The 16,203-nt window shown below is 50.2% G+C and overlaps 1 protein-coding gene across 2 annotated transcripts in view; it reads right to left on the reverse strand.

Moving 5' to 3' along the window:
• Positions 1–11,006: 11,006 nt before the first annotated feature.
• The window catches only part of GPR107 (G protein-coupled receptor 107), a 76,291-nt gene continuing 71,094 nt past the window's right edge, over positions 11,007–16,203 (reverse strand). For both annotated transcript variants that reach the window (XM_032634100.1, XM_032634099.1), the window contains one exon: positions 11,007–16,028. In XM_032634100.1, the coding sequence (XP_032489991.1) occupies positions 15,932–16,028 (97 nt within the window). In that variant the 3' untranslated portion in view covers positions 11,007–15,931. The remainder of the gene's footprint in view (positions 16,029–16,203) is intronic.

The following is a 16,203-nucleotide window of genomic DNA, read 5'->3' on the forward strand; positions in this document are numbered from 1 at the left end:
CCAGGCCACTGTCCTGGGCTCCAGGCCCACTAACCTCCTTCTGGTACAGACTTGGACAACTGCTCTCACCCTCTGGACCTCAGTTTTGCCATTTGTACAATGAGGGGCTTCAATGTTCCTTCCAGTTCGGACATTGTATGCTGTAACAGTTCCAAGCTGGGGTTCAGTCTTGAAGCAGTCAGAGCTGGCCAGCATTCAGGTGGGACGCCTTGCCTGCTCTTGGAGTCCTTCAGCTTCTCTTGCTTTCAGACTTGAACTTAGTAAAGAGCAAGTCCACAGTAACAGCAGCAGCTACCACTCTCTGCGCCCTTGCTGTGTGCCAGGCAGTGCGCCAAGTGCTTCCTGAGCACCAGCTCACTGAGCCTTTGCAGGATGCTATGAATTAGGCAGCCAGGCCCAGAGAGGTTGAGGAGCTGGGCCTGGGTCACACAGCTGCTGACCAGCCATAGGGATTCAAGTCAGGCTTGCCTGATCCCCAGCCTGTGAGTTCACTATATGGTGCAAAAGCATCCTGAAATCTGAGTACAAAGAGATGTGTGGTCTGCTGAGACCCATCTTCATGTAACCGCTTGGTTTCACAGCTCACCAACGCTGGCAGAAGGCAGGGTATCCACATGATTTGGGGCTACTTACTGCTGCATGGATAAGTCTGCAAAGCCCCTTCCTCCTAACAGCTCTGGGGAGCCTGAAGGGCTGCACCTGCTTGGCCTCTGAAGTTTTGCGGAGGGAGCCTGACAGCACCCCCTGGGTCCAGCAAACAGTGGACAGCCATCAACTGTGCATCTTTAAAGCCCTCACTGTCAGGACTTCCCTGGTGGTCCAGTGGTTAAGACTCCGAACTCCCAACGCAGGGGGCCCGGGTTCGACCCCCGGTCAGGGAACTAGATCCCACATGCTGCAACTAAAGATCCCACATGCCGCAACGAAGACCCGGCGCAGCCAAATAAATAAATAAATATTAAAAAATAAAATAAAGCCCTCATTCTCAACGGCCGCTGGGCCATCACTAACATACTGATGTGCAGACCTCACACTCAATCCCCCAGCCCAGGGAAATTCACGCTCCCTCACTGACTGCTGGCCAAGGATGCCTGACCCAGGGCTCCATGCCCAGTGTGGGATCCCTGCCCGCCCTACGAAGCCCAACCCACTGCAGGGGACTCAGACGGTGTCTTCGTGTAGATTCTGGGAATAATGAGGCAGAATGCTGCAAAGTAGGATGTAGGAAAAGCTCCTCTGGTGGGTGAGGGCACAGGGCTGAGAGTTTGGAGGAGGAGTTCTAGAAGTGTCTTTCCTGGAGTCCCCAGCCCCCATCTCTCTGCCCCTTCATTTATAAAAGAATGGCCTCTGCTCCTCGTGACTGTGAAATGCTTCTAGAGCTAGCACGGCCACACGCCCCCTCTCGCCCCACAACAGGTTAAGTATGGGCTGGGGACTGGAGAAGGGACGTCCTTCCCCCCTCGCTCCCACTCTGAGAGCCCATCCAGCAGCACACTTGACCCAAGTCCCAAGTCGCTCCCAGGCTGGGGGTGGGAAGGGCAGATAGGACCTGACGGTCCGTGGAACTCGGCCTCTCTCGCCTTCCTGCCCAGCCCACCAGTTCCTGCTCCTCGTGGCTCTCTGCCCCACTCCATCTGAAGGACACCTGCCAACAGCAAGCTGACAACAGGGTCCTGCAGGTGACAGAGTGCCCCTTGGGGCCTGGGGCCAGACTGAAACCAACAAACCAGAGGGAGAGACAGGCATAGCTTTTGGCTCCTTCCAAACAGGCTGGTGGTTCAGGGGTGATTTAAGGGCCAGCTTGTCTCCAGGGGTGAGGATGGGCTCTGAGCCTGGAAGGCCGTGGCAGCCAGTGCAGGCTGTGGGGTGGGGGAGGCCCTGTGATGACTTGGCCCCTTATTGCCCGTGTGACCCTAGGTTCTCCCCTGTTCTGCTGCATGGCCAGGTTTCCCGGCAGTTCCCTCCGGAGAAGTAAATACAGCCTTGTTAATAATTCTGTCTGAATCACCCGGCCTCTGGCTGCTCTGTGCTAAGAGTGGTTCATAGGGGCCTGGAGAGACTCATAACGGGGAGGTTAAACACGACTGAAAATCAATGAGGCCACCCTCTAATGGGTTTTATGAGGCCTGGACCAGGAAAAGGCAGGAGCCACAATAGTCGGGGCCACCAATATGCAGGGCGGGCAAAGGAGCCCGCATGCGAACTCCAGAAGGGGTAAACAAGTTTTCTCTCAAAACCAACAAAATCAGCTTTTATCCCAGGCTCAGCCCTGGAAGTCTTGTTGCTTCCAGTCAAAACGCAGAGTGGTGGGTAGGAAGGACTCGCCCCAGGATACAGCACAGCTGGGCTCCAAGTCCGGCACTTGCTGTGTGGCCGTGCACAGGTGCGCAGGTCAGTTGCCCCCTGGGACTTCACCTTGGCTGCCTGGTCTATGGAACTGGGCGGGCCCCCTTTCGTGCTCAGTGTTGGGTCTGGGGTCAGGGTTGCTGAAATCCCACCTGGCTGCCTGCCCTCAGGGCACCGGTGATGAATGAATGTCAGTAGCAGATTCTCAGGAAGGACACTGTATAAACCATCCCCTCCCTTCCCATGACAGCCCTTCCACCTCTGCTAACTATCCCCTTCTTGTCTCAGAATTCTGCCCCAACATTTTCCAGGGAGCCTTCCAGAGCCCTCCAAGGAGACTGCAAAGGTTCCTCAGGGCTTCCTGATCCCTTCTGTCAGAGTGTCTACCTGCTGGAACACTGCAGAATAACAGAAAACCTGACCTAAACTGGCTAGAGCATAAAGGGAAATTTGACGCATGTAACTCAGGAGTCCAGCAGTACCTGCCTTCAGGCAAGGCTTGATCCCGGCTTATAGGTTATGAGAGGATCTGGGTTTCCTCTCTCCATTTCTGGCTCTGCATCCTCAGCATTAGGGCCATTCTCAGGAAGGCTCTCCAACTTGCTGCAGGCGGCAGTTTAGGTGTCCCACCTGGTGTTCACATCTTGCTGAAAGTGACCCACTTCCTCCCCACCCTCATCCTGCCAACCAATCAATGTAGTGGGGTGGGGAGACAAGGGATGTGCCGATCAGTTTCAATCCCTTGAGGTTCAATCCTAGAGCTAGGAGTATGGGGTCAGTCTCCTCCAAAACACAAGCCTGAGAAATCTGAGGTCCAGTTTGGGATAGAGAAGAAGAGATAAAAGTGCGAGAGGCAGCCAGGCCATGTCCCCCACATCACTCCTTTGTGCTGTAATTACCAGCGTGCTGGATGCTCAGGGTGCAGTCTGACCACATCACTTCCCTGTTAAAACTTGCCAGTGCCTTCCCACTGCCTTCATGGTAAAGGCCAGCCTCCTTAGCAGAGGGCCTCTTGACACAGCCCACATCTGCTTTTCTAGTCTCATCCCTCTCTGCTCCCGACTTCCCACTCATGATTCCAGCTCTACTGGATCCATCCCAATGTGCCAGGATCTCATCACTGGCCTTAGCACATGCCATTCCCCCCACCCAAACACCTTTCCATCGCTGCCTGCTTCATTGAGCTAATCCATACAAAATGGTACTTCCTCCATGAAGCCCTCCTTGACCTACCCAGGGTTGGGTGCACAGGCTCTGTGTTCCCACAGACACCTCTCAGTTTGGATCACTATTTTTTTAACAGCTTTTGTCAGCTATGATTCACATACCATACAATTCACACATGTAAACTGTACATTTAATAGTTTTTAGTATATTCATAGTGTTGTACAACCATCACCAAAATTTTAGAACATTTTCATCAGTTCAAACAAAAAACACCTCTTCTAAAAAAAAAAAAAAGTGGATATATGTATAACTGATTCACTTTGTTGTACACCTGAAACTAACACAACACTGCAAATCAACTGTACCCCAATAAAAATTAAAAACAGCAGCAAAACTCACTCTTTAGCAGTCACCCCTTGCGAGCCCCCTCCCCCTGCCCCTGGCAACCACTAATCTACTTTCAGTCTCTTCAGACTTACCTATTCTGGACATATTATATACATGGAATCGTACAATATGCGGCCTTTGTGTTTTCTTTCATCTAGCAAAATGTTGTCAAGTTTCATCCATGTCGTAACATGTATCAGTACTTCACGCTTTTTTTAATTGCTGAATAATATTCCTTTGTATATAGATAGACCACTTTTATTTATCCATTCATCAGTGATGGACATTTGGGTTATTTCCAATTTTAGGCTATCAGGAGTAATGTTTCTACGGATATTCGTATCCAAGTTTTTATGTGGACCTGTGTCTTCATTCCTCTTGGCTGTGTACCTAAGAGCGGAATTGCTGAGTCACATGGTAACTCTACACGTCGTCTTTGGAGGAACCGCCAAACTTTTCCAAAGCAGCTGCAGCATTTTATACATTCCCATCAGCAAGTGTGTAAGGATTTCAATTTCTCCACAACCTCACCAACACTTGTTATTATATATTTTTTATTATAGCCACCCTAGTAGTGTGAAGTAGTATTTCACTAATTTTGATTCACTTTTCTCTGGATGTTGAGAGTCTTTTCAGGTGCTTGCTGGCCATCTGTCTATCTTCTTTATAGAAATGGCTATTCAGATGCCAAGACCATTTCAATGGGGGTAAGGACAGTCTTATCAACTAACGGTACTGGGAAAACTGGGTATCCACACGCAAGAGAATGAAGCTGGACCCTCATCCTTACACTATACACAAAAATGAACTCAAAATGGATCAAACTAAACCTAAGACCTAAAACTCTTAGAAAAAAAAATAAAAGCTTCATGGCATTGGATTTGGCAGTGATTTCTTGGCAACAACAAAATAAATACATTGGACTTAATCAAAATTTAAAAATTTTGTGCAGCAAAGGACACTATCAAGAGTGAAAATTCATGTTATAAAGCAGAAACTAACACACCATTGTAAAGCAATTATACCCCAATAAAGATGTTAAAAAAAAAAAAAAAAGACAAAGATAGGGCTAATTCCTTGGTTCTGGAGCCAAAGAAGAAGAGATAAATCCAAGAGGAACTGGTGAAAGCCATACTCCCATCACATAGTCCCATGTGTATTCTAGTATCATAACCTTTGTTACTGTGTATGTAATCACCAGTTTACTTGTCAGTCTCCTAGATTGTCAGCAACTTCAGAGCAGGGACCACACTTTATTGTATTATTCCTGTGCCTGACATAGTGGCTAATATTTACTAGGTATTTAATAAATGTTTGCTGAATAAAAAAAAAAAAAGAGTGAAAATTCAACCCACAGAGTGGGAGAAAATACTGCAAACCATATATCTGATAAAAGATTAGTATCCAGGGTATATAAAGAACTCCTACAACTCAACAACAAAAAAACCCAATCCAAAAATGGGCAAAGAGAACTTTGAGGACACGACGCTAAGTGAAATAGGCCAGTCACAATAGACAAATATTGTGTGATTCCATTTATACGAGGTGTCTAGAGTAGTCAGATTCATAGACAAAGTAGAATGGGGGCAGTGCCAGGGATTTGTGGGGTAGGGGAGAATAAGGAGTTGTGGTTTAGTGGGTGTAGAGTTTCAGCTTTGCAAGATGAAAAGAGTTCTGGAGATTGGTTGCAGAACAACGTGAATTTAACGCGACTGAACCGTACACTTAAAAACAGTTAAGATGATAAATTTATGTATATTTTACCATAATTAAAACTAAACTAAAACTGAAATGAGCTAAGGACTTGAATGGACATTTCTCTGAAGAAGATAAACGAATGGCCAAGCACAGAAAAGATGCTCAACATCACTATTCATGAGGGACAAGGAAATCAAGACCACAATGAGATACCAAATCACAGCCACTACGATGGCTATGATAAAAACAAAATAACCTATAAAATAACAAGTGTTGGCAAAGAACACTTGTGGAGAAACTGGAATCCTTGGGCACTGCTAGTGGGAATGTAAAATGGTACACCTGCTGTGGAAAATGGTACGGCAGTTCCTCCGAAATTTAAATACAAAACTACCATATGATCCAGCAATCCACTTCTGGGTATGTACTCAAAAGAGTTGAAAACAGAGACTTGAATAGATATTTGTACACCCACGTTCACAGCAGCACTACTCACAATAACCAAAAAGTGGAAGCAATCCAAGTATTCATCAATGGATGAATGGATAAACAAAACATGGTATGTCTATATATACAGGAAATGGAATATTGTTCAGCCTTAGAAAGGAATGAAATTCTGATACATATCACAGATGAACCTTGAAATTATTATGCTAAGAACACCTATTCAGATCCTTTGCCCATTTAAAAAATGGATTATCTTTTGATTGAGTTGTAAGAGTTCTTCATATATCCTGGAGACAAGACCATTCTCGGATATACAGTTTGCAAGTATTTGGGTTGTCTTTTCACTTTCCTGATGATGTCCTTTGAAGCACGGAAGTTTTAATTTTCATCAACTCCAGTTTATCTTTTTTCTTTATTGCTTGCCTTTGGTGTCTCATCTAAGAAACCACTGCCTAATAATACAAGGTCACAAAGATTTACTCCTGTGTTTTCTTCTAAGAGTTTTATAGCTTTAAGTGTCTGGTTCATTTTGAGGTAGTTTTGGTATATGGTGTGAGGTAGGGCTACAAACTTACTTTTTGCATGTGGATGTCCAGTTGTCCTTAGCAGCGTTGGTTGGGGAAAAAAATTCTTTCCAGATTGCATGGCTTTGGAACACTTGCCGAATATCAGTTGACCATAGATGTATGGGTTTATTTCAGGACTTTCTATTTTATCTCATTGAGCTCTACATTTATGCTTCTATCACTACCACATTCTCTCCATCACTACAGTTTTTTAGTAAGTTCTGAAACTGAGAAGGGGGAATCCATCAGCTTTGTCCCTCTTTTTCAAGATTGTTCTGGCTACTCTGGATCCCTTGCATTTGCATACGGATTTTTTTTTTTTTTTTTGCTGTACACCGGCCTCTCACTGTTGTGGCCTCTCCCGTTGCGGAGCAGAGGCTGCGGACGCACAGGTTCAGCGGCCATGGCTCACGGGCCCAGCCGCTCCGCGGCATGTGGGATCCTCCCGGACCAGGGCACGAACCCCCGTCCCCTGCATCGGCAGGCGGACTCTCAACTGCTGCGCCACCAGGGAAGCCCTTGCATACGGATTTTAAGATCAGCTTGTGAATTTCTGCAAAGAAACCAGCTGGGATTTGGGTAGGGATTACACTGAATTTGGAGATCAATTTGGGGAGTACTGTCATCTCTAACAATACTGTTTCCTGATCCATGAATATGAGATGGCTTTCTATTTATTTAGATGGTCTTTCAGTGTTTTTGTTTTCAGAGTATTAATTTTACACTTCTTCTGTTAAATGTTTTATTCTTTTTGATGCTACTGTAAGTGGAAATGCTTTAATTCCATTTTTTGGACTGTTCGTTGCAAGTACATAGAAAGAGCTGACTTCTGTGTATTGACCACGCATCCTCCTTGCTTGCTTTTGCACCTCTATGCTTAACACAGCAGGCAGGCACTCGGCCAAGGCATGGCAAAGGCTGGGAGTGGGGCAAGACTGGAGGTCAGGCCACCAGCTGCAAGGCGGCAGCTGATGTTGTAATCCGGGTTACGGGTGAGTGCGGCTGGCCTGGCTAGTGGCAGTGGGGAGAGAGAAGTGGGTAGGCTTGAGCCACAGGACTGGGATGGGGTGAGGGAAAGGGAGTGTCAAGGATAAGGCCCAAGTTTTTGGCCTGGATCACATTTACTAGGATTGGGGAGGGGACGTGGTCATTTCATTTTGAAATTGTAGCTTTGAAGTGCCTTTAAAACAGTCCAGGGACTTCCCTGGCGGGCCAGTGGTTAAGACTCCATGCTTCCACTGCAGGGGGCACGGGTTCGATCCCTGGTCAGGGAATTAAGATCCCGCGTGTCACGTGGCGCGGCCAAAAAAACAAAAACCAAACAGTCCAGGAGGCAGCTGGATAAACCGTAAGTAGCTCAGGACAGTTCTAGGCTGGGAATACGATCCTGGGTGTCAGAGAGCAGAAGAGAGCTGGGGCAGTGCCGAGGAGCCCAACACCGAAGGGCTGGGCGCAGGAAGCCGACTGTGGCCAAGCAGCTGGAGAGAGAAGGAAAACTACCGGAAGTCTAACCTGGCTGGCGTGGAATTCCGAGGAGGGAGGCAGTGGGTGCAAGGTGATGTGGCCAAGGGTGAAAGGGGAGGGGTCCCACTGTGCCACAGGCTGCTACAGTCACGACAGGTAATAACCAAGCCCCAGAGGCTGCAGGAGACTTTGGCCGGTGGAACCCAGACCGCAGTGAGTTGCGGGTACTGGAGGGGAAAGAGGCAGACCAGAGAAGTTCGCCCTGTAAGTAGGGGGCGGGGGCTGCAGCTTGGCCTAGGGAGATTTGTTTTTTTTAATGGGAAGAAAACTTGACCAAGCAGTACTGCTGATGCGAAGGGGCCAGTTAAAATGGAAAGGGTGGGAGGAAGGAGGGGAGGAAGCGGGGGCAGCAGTCATGCGCTTAACCCACCCCAACACACCCCCCTTATTGCTCTCCCATCATGCGGTGGAAACCAGGCTCGCATCATTTTACGCTGTGGTCCTGCAAATACTAGTGCATTGAGGAGTGCTTTCAGCCCTCAGCGAGGCTTGCAGCCTAGAGCCCCGGGCCCTGAATGAGACACGTGCTAAGCGCATAAACAAGACTTAAGCTCGGTTGGTTCTGAGGAGGTTTCCATGAGCAGATTCCTTGTTTTTTATGAAAGTCAGCAACCCTGGCAAACTGGGAAGGAGCAGTGCAGGGTGCAGCTCCTGCAAGGGGCACAATGACCCCTTAAAATCCAGCCCCCAAACCGCTGAGGCAGCTTCTCCCCACGTGGTGGGGGCCAGGCCAGCTCTAGGGCCGGATGGATGCTCGGAAACGCCTGTTGTGCACGCAGCTCGGGCGCAGACCTGCGGGAAGAAAGTCCAGCACTTTCTCACCCCACTTACCAGCCTCACTGTCGAGTAGCCTGAGGGACCGCGCAGCTCTCAACCTGCCGACCTGACAGATCCCTGGGGAAGGGCAGGGCGCCCGAAGGCGGCTGCCACAGGGAAGGAGCCCACGTGGGCGTCGGGAGGACTCCACAGGGTCCCAAGGGCCGTCGGCCGCTCTCAGCAGGTAGATCTGGGTCAGCTGTCTGCTGCCCACTTGGTCTGCTCTTCCGGCTCATTAGAGAAACCAGAAGGCGAGTGAGCTGTGGTCGGACCCACTGGCACAGGCCTTCCTGACCCTGAGCGGCACTGGAGGTGCAGGGTCCTCGGCCCGCGAAGTTCACAGGTTGTCAGCCCGGACGGCTGCATTTCTAACGGGGGAGGAGGAAGCCAAGGCTGATGGAGGGGAGCAGCTCAGCTGGCCCGCTGGCACCCCTCACCGGATTACCACTGCAACCCTGCCAGGCAGGCCCGGAGTCAGGACGCCGTCTCGCTGCTGTGTGACCAGCAGGAGTCTGCACGGGTGGGTGCTCGACGCACCCCCTGAATGACTGGGGCAAGTCTCAAGAAGGGAGCTGGGTTACACCAGCGGTTCTCAAGATGTAAAGAACCACCCCTGGGACCAGCCGAGGTGGCGTCACCTGGGAGCTTGTTAGCAATGCAACGTCTCAGGCCCCGCAAGAGACCTACTGAATCAGAAGCCCTGGACCCTCCGGGGACTCTGATGCTTGCTCCAGTTTGTGAAGTACTGGATTAGACGGTCCCCAGGTCCTTCCCACACCTTTCCTCAGCTGTCCCCTTCCTGGGTGGCCTCAGCATCTCTCACCCTTGAGAGTCTCACCCTATTCCTGGGCTCTACTCTTGGAATGCCCTGTCCCCGCTCCTGAGGCTTCTCTCCATGGACACTCTGGGTAACCCAAGGCCTCTGCAGAGTCAGGAAAGAGCTGCGGGTGAGGCATGGCCGGTAACTGGAAAGCCCAGGGGAAACGACATGGACTCTGAGGCCCTTCATTCCGAGCTTCTGGGATGCTGTGAACTGAGGATCATTCCAACGTTACTGTAAACACAGCAACAGTACCCGAAGAGCTCCAGGCCAGGCCCCTAACTTAATCCTCATCACCACACCAAGGCTGGAGTCAGGAGACCTGGGTTCTCACCTCAGCTCCGATACTTACTGGCTGGGGGAGGGGGAGGGGGGCACAACCCTCTCTACGCCCCCATTTTTTTGCAGCTTTAAAGCCAGGGCTTTGGATGGACAAATCACAGACAGTCTCCTGAGTGGAAGAAGCCATACAAGGAAGTGTGATTCCACTCACGTGAAGTTCTAGAATAAACTAACCTACAGCGTAGAAATCAGAGCAGCGGCTGTGGTAGTTCTGGACAGGGGGTGGTTTTGACTGAGAAGGGGCACAGGGGACTTTATGGGGTGATGGAAATGTTCCATCTCACTTATGGCAGAGGCTACAGAACTGTATATACACTTGTCAAAACTCATCCAACTATACGCTTAAAGGGTAAATTTTACTGTATGTGAGTTACACCTCAATTTAAAACATTCCTAGTAAAATAAGGAGTTTGGGATTGGATGACTTCCAAAAATGCTTTGAGTCTGAAATCTTGGGTTTCTCTGATTCTGATGTGGGAACACCAGCAGGGTTATCTGATGACCAACATCACAAGAGGGTGAACCCGAGCCTGTCGCAGGGTGGGCTTTACCCCAAGCCTCCACCATCATCTCCCCTCAAATGGCAGCAGTGCCCAGGCCCTGACTCAGAGAGCAACCCCTGTCCCCACTGGAGGCAGGACACCAGTCAACTACAACTGATCTTCAGTTTGTTCCAAAACAAAGCCTCTGGAGTTGAAGTCACGTCTGAGTTTCAATGGCAGCTGAGACACAGGGAGCTTCTCTAGTAGGTGTCACTCTTGCCAGTGGGAGCGAGTGGGAGGCAATTAACTAATTTAATGAACAAAAATCACAAAGGAAAGAATTGTAAGGGGGGAGGGGGGCGGAGAGACAGCAGGCAGGAGTTGGCAACTCCCTCGGATTACAAACATACGTTCCTGTCACAGAATCTTTATTTTACATGTTTGCATCACAGCAGGAGAACCCATCCCCTACATCATCCAGATCGGAACCTCCACCCGGCAGATGTTCACATAAACACTCTTCAGTGGCCATCAGTGTTTAAAAAAAAAGTACTGAAAACTCCTGCTGCATCCCAATCTAACCTGGAAAGCAAAGAATATTTACAGACATTTTCTCCCCCAAATGAAACTTATTTCTGGATTGGATGTGTCTGAGTTCTTCTGAGGTCACATGACTAGGCAAATCCAATTTATCATCTGCAAAAGCTGCTTAAGGCATCAAGAAACCCCCTTGTGTGGACAGGATTTTTGGATCCTTTTGTAATAAGTGTCTTAAACGCTAAGAAGGCTGACCGCCTGGCTCCCTGACTGGTTTGGCTGCCCACCCCAAAGCCTCAAACCCCGCCCCAAGATAAGCTTGCTGTCTGGGGGCGAGCTAGCTCTTCTGTGTCACCTTGACCTTTACTGACTTTATCCGCACTCCTTCCCAAACGGCCCGCCTGCAGACTTCCTGCCAGTAGGTCCCAAAGGTCCTTGACACGACACAACCAAATCCTTGCTCCTGCACCTCCCCGCCCCGCCCCACCGAGTGCTTTCTGCACACAGTCTCTCGGAGGATGTGCGTGTCCATGTCCTAGCAACGAGCCACTGAAAAACATTATATTTCAAGCATAAGCCGTGCAGAGAGGGCAGATGCATCGCCAGGCGACAGAAGGGCCCGGGGGGGAATGTCCGGCTTGCCAATCAGTAACTACATTCCAGGTGGTAGTGACAAGTATTAGCATCAACTCAGGTGGAGCTCTTGTACGACTTCCTGCCAGAAACACCCTAGAGAAAACTGGAGTAAAGGGCAGATCTTCTAGAACGTCTGGTATGGTTTTTGATACACCAAGAGGTATCAAGTTAAAGTCTAACTTAACTTCTTCCGTGGGGAATTCTGAAGAGAAAAGAAAGCAGCAGGCCACAGGCGTCCTGGGCTCAGCGTGTGGGGAATCTGCTGAAGGTCAGGCGTGGGTCAGGGAAGCAAGGGTGAGGTGTGGAGTGCAGAGCAGGCGGAGGAGGGGGCGAGGACCCGTGTCCTCTGAGCAAGCAGCAGGAAGCACCAACAGTCCCACTGCTCTACGGGGTGCACAGAGCAGGGCAAGTAACCCATGAGACTGTCTCAGGTCCTAGAAGCCTCCCTCGAAGGAAATGCTCCAGGATGGCGGAGATGGTCAGAGCCCCTCACAATTAAAACTGGCATCTTTGACACTGTTCCTTGGTCGGTACAGACTAAAATAAGACATACATCTCCGTGCAGGGGCAGGAGATCATATACGGTCCAAAGCAGTAATATGTGCTCTTGGGATAAAATTCTTAGCTTGGAAAATACATCCTTCACACAGCTGCTGGGAGAAAATGCTGCAATGCACCACAGGCTTCAGCCCGTATTCCCAGACTGAGCCCATGTGGAACTGATGGGCGAGGGCCAAGGCGAGGAAAGAGAAGGAGATGAGGGGGGGAGGAGGGGGAGGAAGGGGGGGAAGAGGGAGTGGGGGAGAGCATCCTGTGGTGAGATCACAATGAGGGAGTGGACGCCTTGCCGAGGCAGCCCCGTGGAGTGGACTTATGAAGAGATTGGGTGCCGCCTTGGCTGGCTGGACATGTCCAGGGGAAAAAAAAACGGGAAATTTTACTCTAAAGTGGTTTCTTGAAAGAAAACTGAACAGACTCAGGCGATGATCTGAGAAGCCATCTTTTACACCAGAGCAAGCTTCTCTTTACAAGAGGAGCCAGCAGGAGTATTCAGCGGAGGCACTGCCGCTAAAATGTTAAAGTATTGCGGGACCAGGACACAGGCTGATGGAGTCTTCGGCCACTGTTAAGAGCCAGGATTAAGAGATCAGTGATTGTTCTTGTGGTCCCAGAAGTAATTTTCTAGCAAAACACACACTCTATCAAAGGAAAACAGATCCTTTACTTGCTAAAGTTTCACAGCCAGCGGCACCTCCAGTCCACGGCCGGATTCTCAGAGGAAGTACGTATATTTCGCGTAGGCAGAAACGGGGAGCAGCGCAAAGCGAAGCTATAAATACCACCGATCGTTCTATGATGTGCACCGATCCTTTCTGCCCAATCCCTGAAATACTGAGAGGGCTTAACCATTCAAACACTGCATCACCGTGAGCCCAAGGGGACTGTGAAAATCAGGCTGCAGGAAGCGGGCTGTCAGCTGGGGAAGCACCTTGGCTTTAGACCCCAATCCGTCATCTCTACTCAAGAGTAGAGCTGAATGCTGCTTACTGCCATCAAGTCATAGAGAAAGAGGACAAATTTTTGCAGAACAGGATGAAGAGCTTAAATAGTTTTGTAAAAACTTGAACTACCACCTATTTTCCCAATCTTGGGCTGGGGGTTTGATTTCTCTTGATCAGCGGCCTGCCTTTAAATCTTCTGCCAGTTAAAATATAGGACGTGGGCAGACGACCCGTTTGCTAGGAAGCCTGCGGCCTGCCTTTATTTCTAATCCACTACCTTATCTCATCTGTACCTTCCGGCTCCAGAAGGGTCAGTACTGTAAAACTGCAGCCTCTCAGCCATTCTGCGAGCCTAGAGGGGCCGCGTGGGATTTGAAGACCAGCCGGTACCACAGAGAAGCCCAGCCCTCTGGCTCATGCCCTCCTGTGACCGCTGGGGCCCGGGGACCTCAGAGTAGGAAGGCTGAGCAGGGGCCGGTGCCAGCCCACATGCACACCCTCATCTTCATTTACTCGCTTCCCCGCTTCCAGCACATGAAGTGAGGACACCTCCGTGGAGACCCTTTCGTGGGGTGTGTGTGTGTGTGTGTGTGTGTGTGTTTCCTCAAACCTTTGGTTCTTGCCAAGAGGTCTACGGCCTAGTCGAGAACATCTGCCTGCAGGACGAACAGCAAACACGTCCCTCGGAGGGAAGCACCAAAGGAAGTTTTGGCCACAGTATGCGACACATTTCTTAATCACTGGGATGGTGTTCACGTCAGGTAAACAAAGTCTGAAAAATACTCCCGTCCTCCCTGCCACTTCCTTCTCCTGTCACACAGCTCCCAGCTTACTTAAAAGACAAAAAAAGGCCCTTAGATGAATACTTGGGGCCTATTTCCTCGCTCCTGAAGATGGGAAGACACACAAACCCTTCCCTAAAATATCTGCGGAGAGGTGGGCAGCAGCAGCCTTGGAAGACGCTGGTCTTCCTCCTCACTCAGCCAGGACCGAGCCCCTGTGGAGGTGGCACTGGGCAGAGCACAGAGGGCTCATCGAAGCACATAGAAAGGACACTTGCTTCCTCACTGGTCATTTAGGAAGTGACAATGGTACAGGAGAGGGAAAATAACTGTTTTCTGAGTAAAGACACTTCAGGTTCCCAAACTGGGCATACTGAGCGGCACCCCTAAATCTTGTGGTTTCTGATCGACCCTTCCAAGCCAGAGGTAAGAGAATAACCACCAGCCACCGTCACCATCCAGCACCCAGGAGGCAGGCCAGGGGGTGGGGGTGGGGGGGCGGGGCTCGGGCTCCTGACGCATGTGGGCACTGGGAGCTACCCCGCCCGGCCGGGACCCCACGCTCCAGGGAGCTTGCCTGATGCAGTGTTTCAGTCCCCATCTCAGGCTCCAGCCGCCAAAGCCTTAGTAGGAAATGAGCGGAAAGCCCTGCTATGCCCTCCGTCACAGGGAACCTTCTGAGCTTGTCCCAATACTCAGATGACTTGGCTACGAGCTGCAGTACTGCTCACCTCAGGCAATCTATCCGTGCTCCTCTCCAAGCTCTGAAAGTTTGGAAGGGAACCTCACTGAGCTTCTGTGAAATATCTCATCATCCCCACACCCCAGAGTAAACCTGCTAATCACCCTCATTTTCTTTGCATACTTACTCTTGGAATACAGGGACAAGGTCTGCTGCATTCCTCCCTTTAGAAGTCCTACCTGGCTACAGGGAAAGCTTTGTCATGATGATGATGTGCCTTAAGGATCTGCTTCGACATGATCCTTTATGCCCCCAGCTGCTCCTTAAGGAAAAGTCCTTCCCGTTTCCCCGTATTCTGATCACACAAAATAGATGCAGCTGCGAGAAGAGAGGGACGAGAGGGCCGCCAGAGACGGTGCTGCTCCGCGCCGTCAGGGGGCCAGATGTTCAGGGAAATCCTACAGGAGGCGGCTTTTCGAGCTTAAAAACACACTTCCGTCCATCCATTAGGTAACACACAACACACTTCAGTCAAGAGAACCATTTGCCACCACCAGGGCCTTGACTCTGACACCGTAGCCCTCGGACGACTGTCGTTCCTGGTCACTTTCAGAATCCGGGATGAAGGTCTGGGGCGACATTCAGGGCCGGAAATCCTGGGGCACTCTCTTAATACTAAATTGGGTTTTGACTTTGCTTTCTAAAATAACCTGATCTCAATCGTTTTTTGTCCCCAAGATGCAGCGATGCTCACCTCTCCCTTCTTTGTGAGCCCCCGTGCCCCACTCGACATCTGCTCGTTTCCTAAAGCCCCTTCCCGTGCCCTGAACGGCTGCAGACACACCACCACCCGCCATGCCCCATCCACCAACATTCCACTGCTACACACTGGGTCACAACTGCACCTACCTGAAGAGTTCCCAATTTAAAATAATAGAGATTAAAAACAAAGTCTTCCTTTTACCCTCCTCCTCTTACACCCCCTACCCAGCACTCCCACCTGAAGGAGAATTCTAGCTGCCTATCACCAGCCACAGATCCGGCTTCCAGAAAAGAGTGAAAAGTTAGGCTTCCGTGGCAATTGCTCCCAGCCACAGGCTCTGCGGTGTCACCGTCGGGAGGGCCGACCTCTCTCGCCGACCAACAGGACTACAAATAAACCGTTTCCTTTGACAGTGCCGCCTCGGAGCTCCTCCATCACGCGCTGCCTTCCCACTCACCCGGCGGCTCCACCGAGCCGTTGGTCACCTTCTTGACTTTCTTCATATTCTCCATCACCCCTGACGTGGTCACTCTGAATGAGGGAAAAAACGAGGAAAACCTCAGTCTTAAAGTAAAAGGCCGTCTTCACCACAGCACAGTGGCAGCCAGGGGTAAAGGGTGTTGGCTCTGGAATCAGACACACGCGGGTTCAAATCCTGACCCGCCCTTTGCTGGCTGTGTAAGCTTGCCCAAGTCACGTGACCTCC

This window comes from Phocoena sinus, chromosome 6 (genome assembly GCF_008692025.1).
Source record: "Phocoena sinus isolate mPhoSin1 chromosome 6, mPhoSin1.pri, whole genome shotgun sequence".
NCBI lineage: Eukaryota > Metazoa > Chordata > Mammalia > Artiodactyla > Phocoenidae > Phocoena > Phocoena sinus.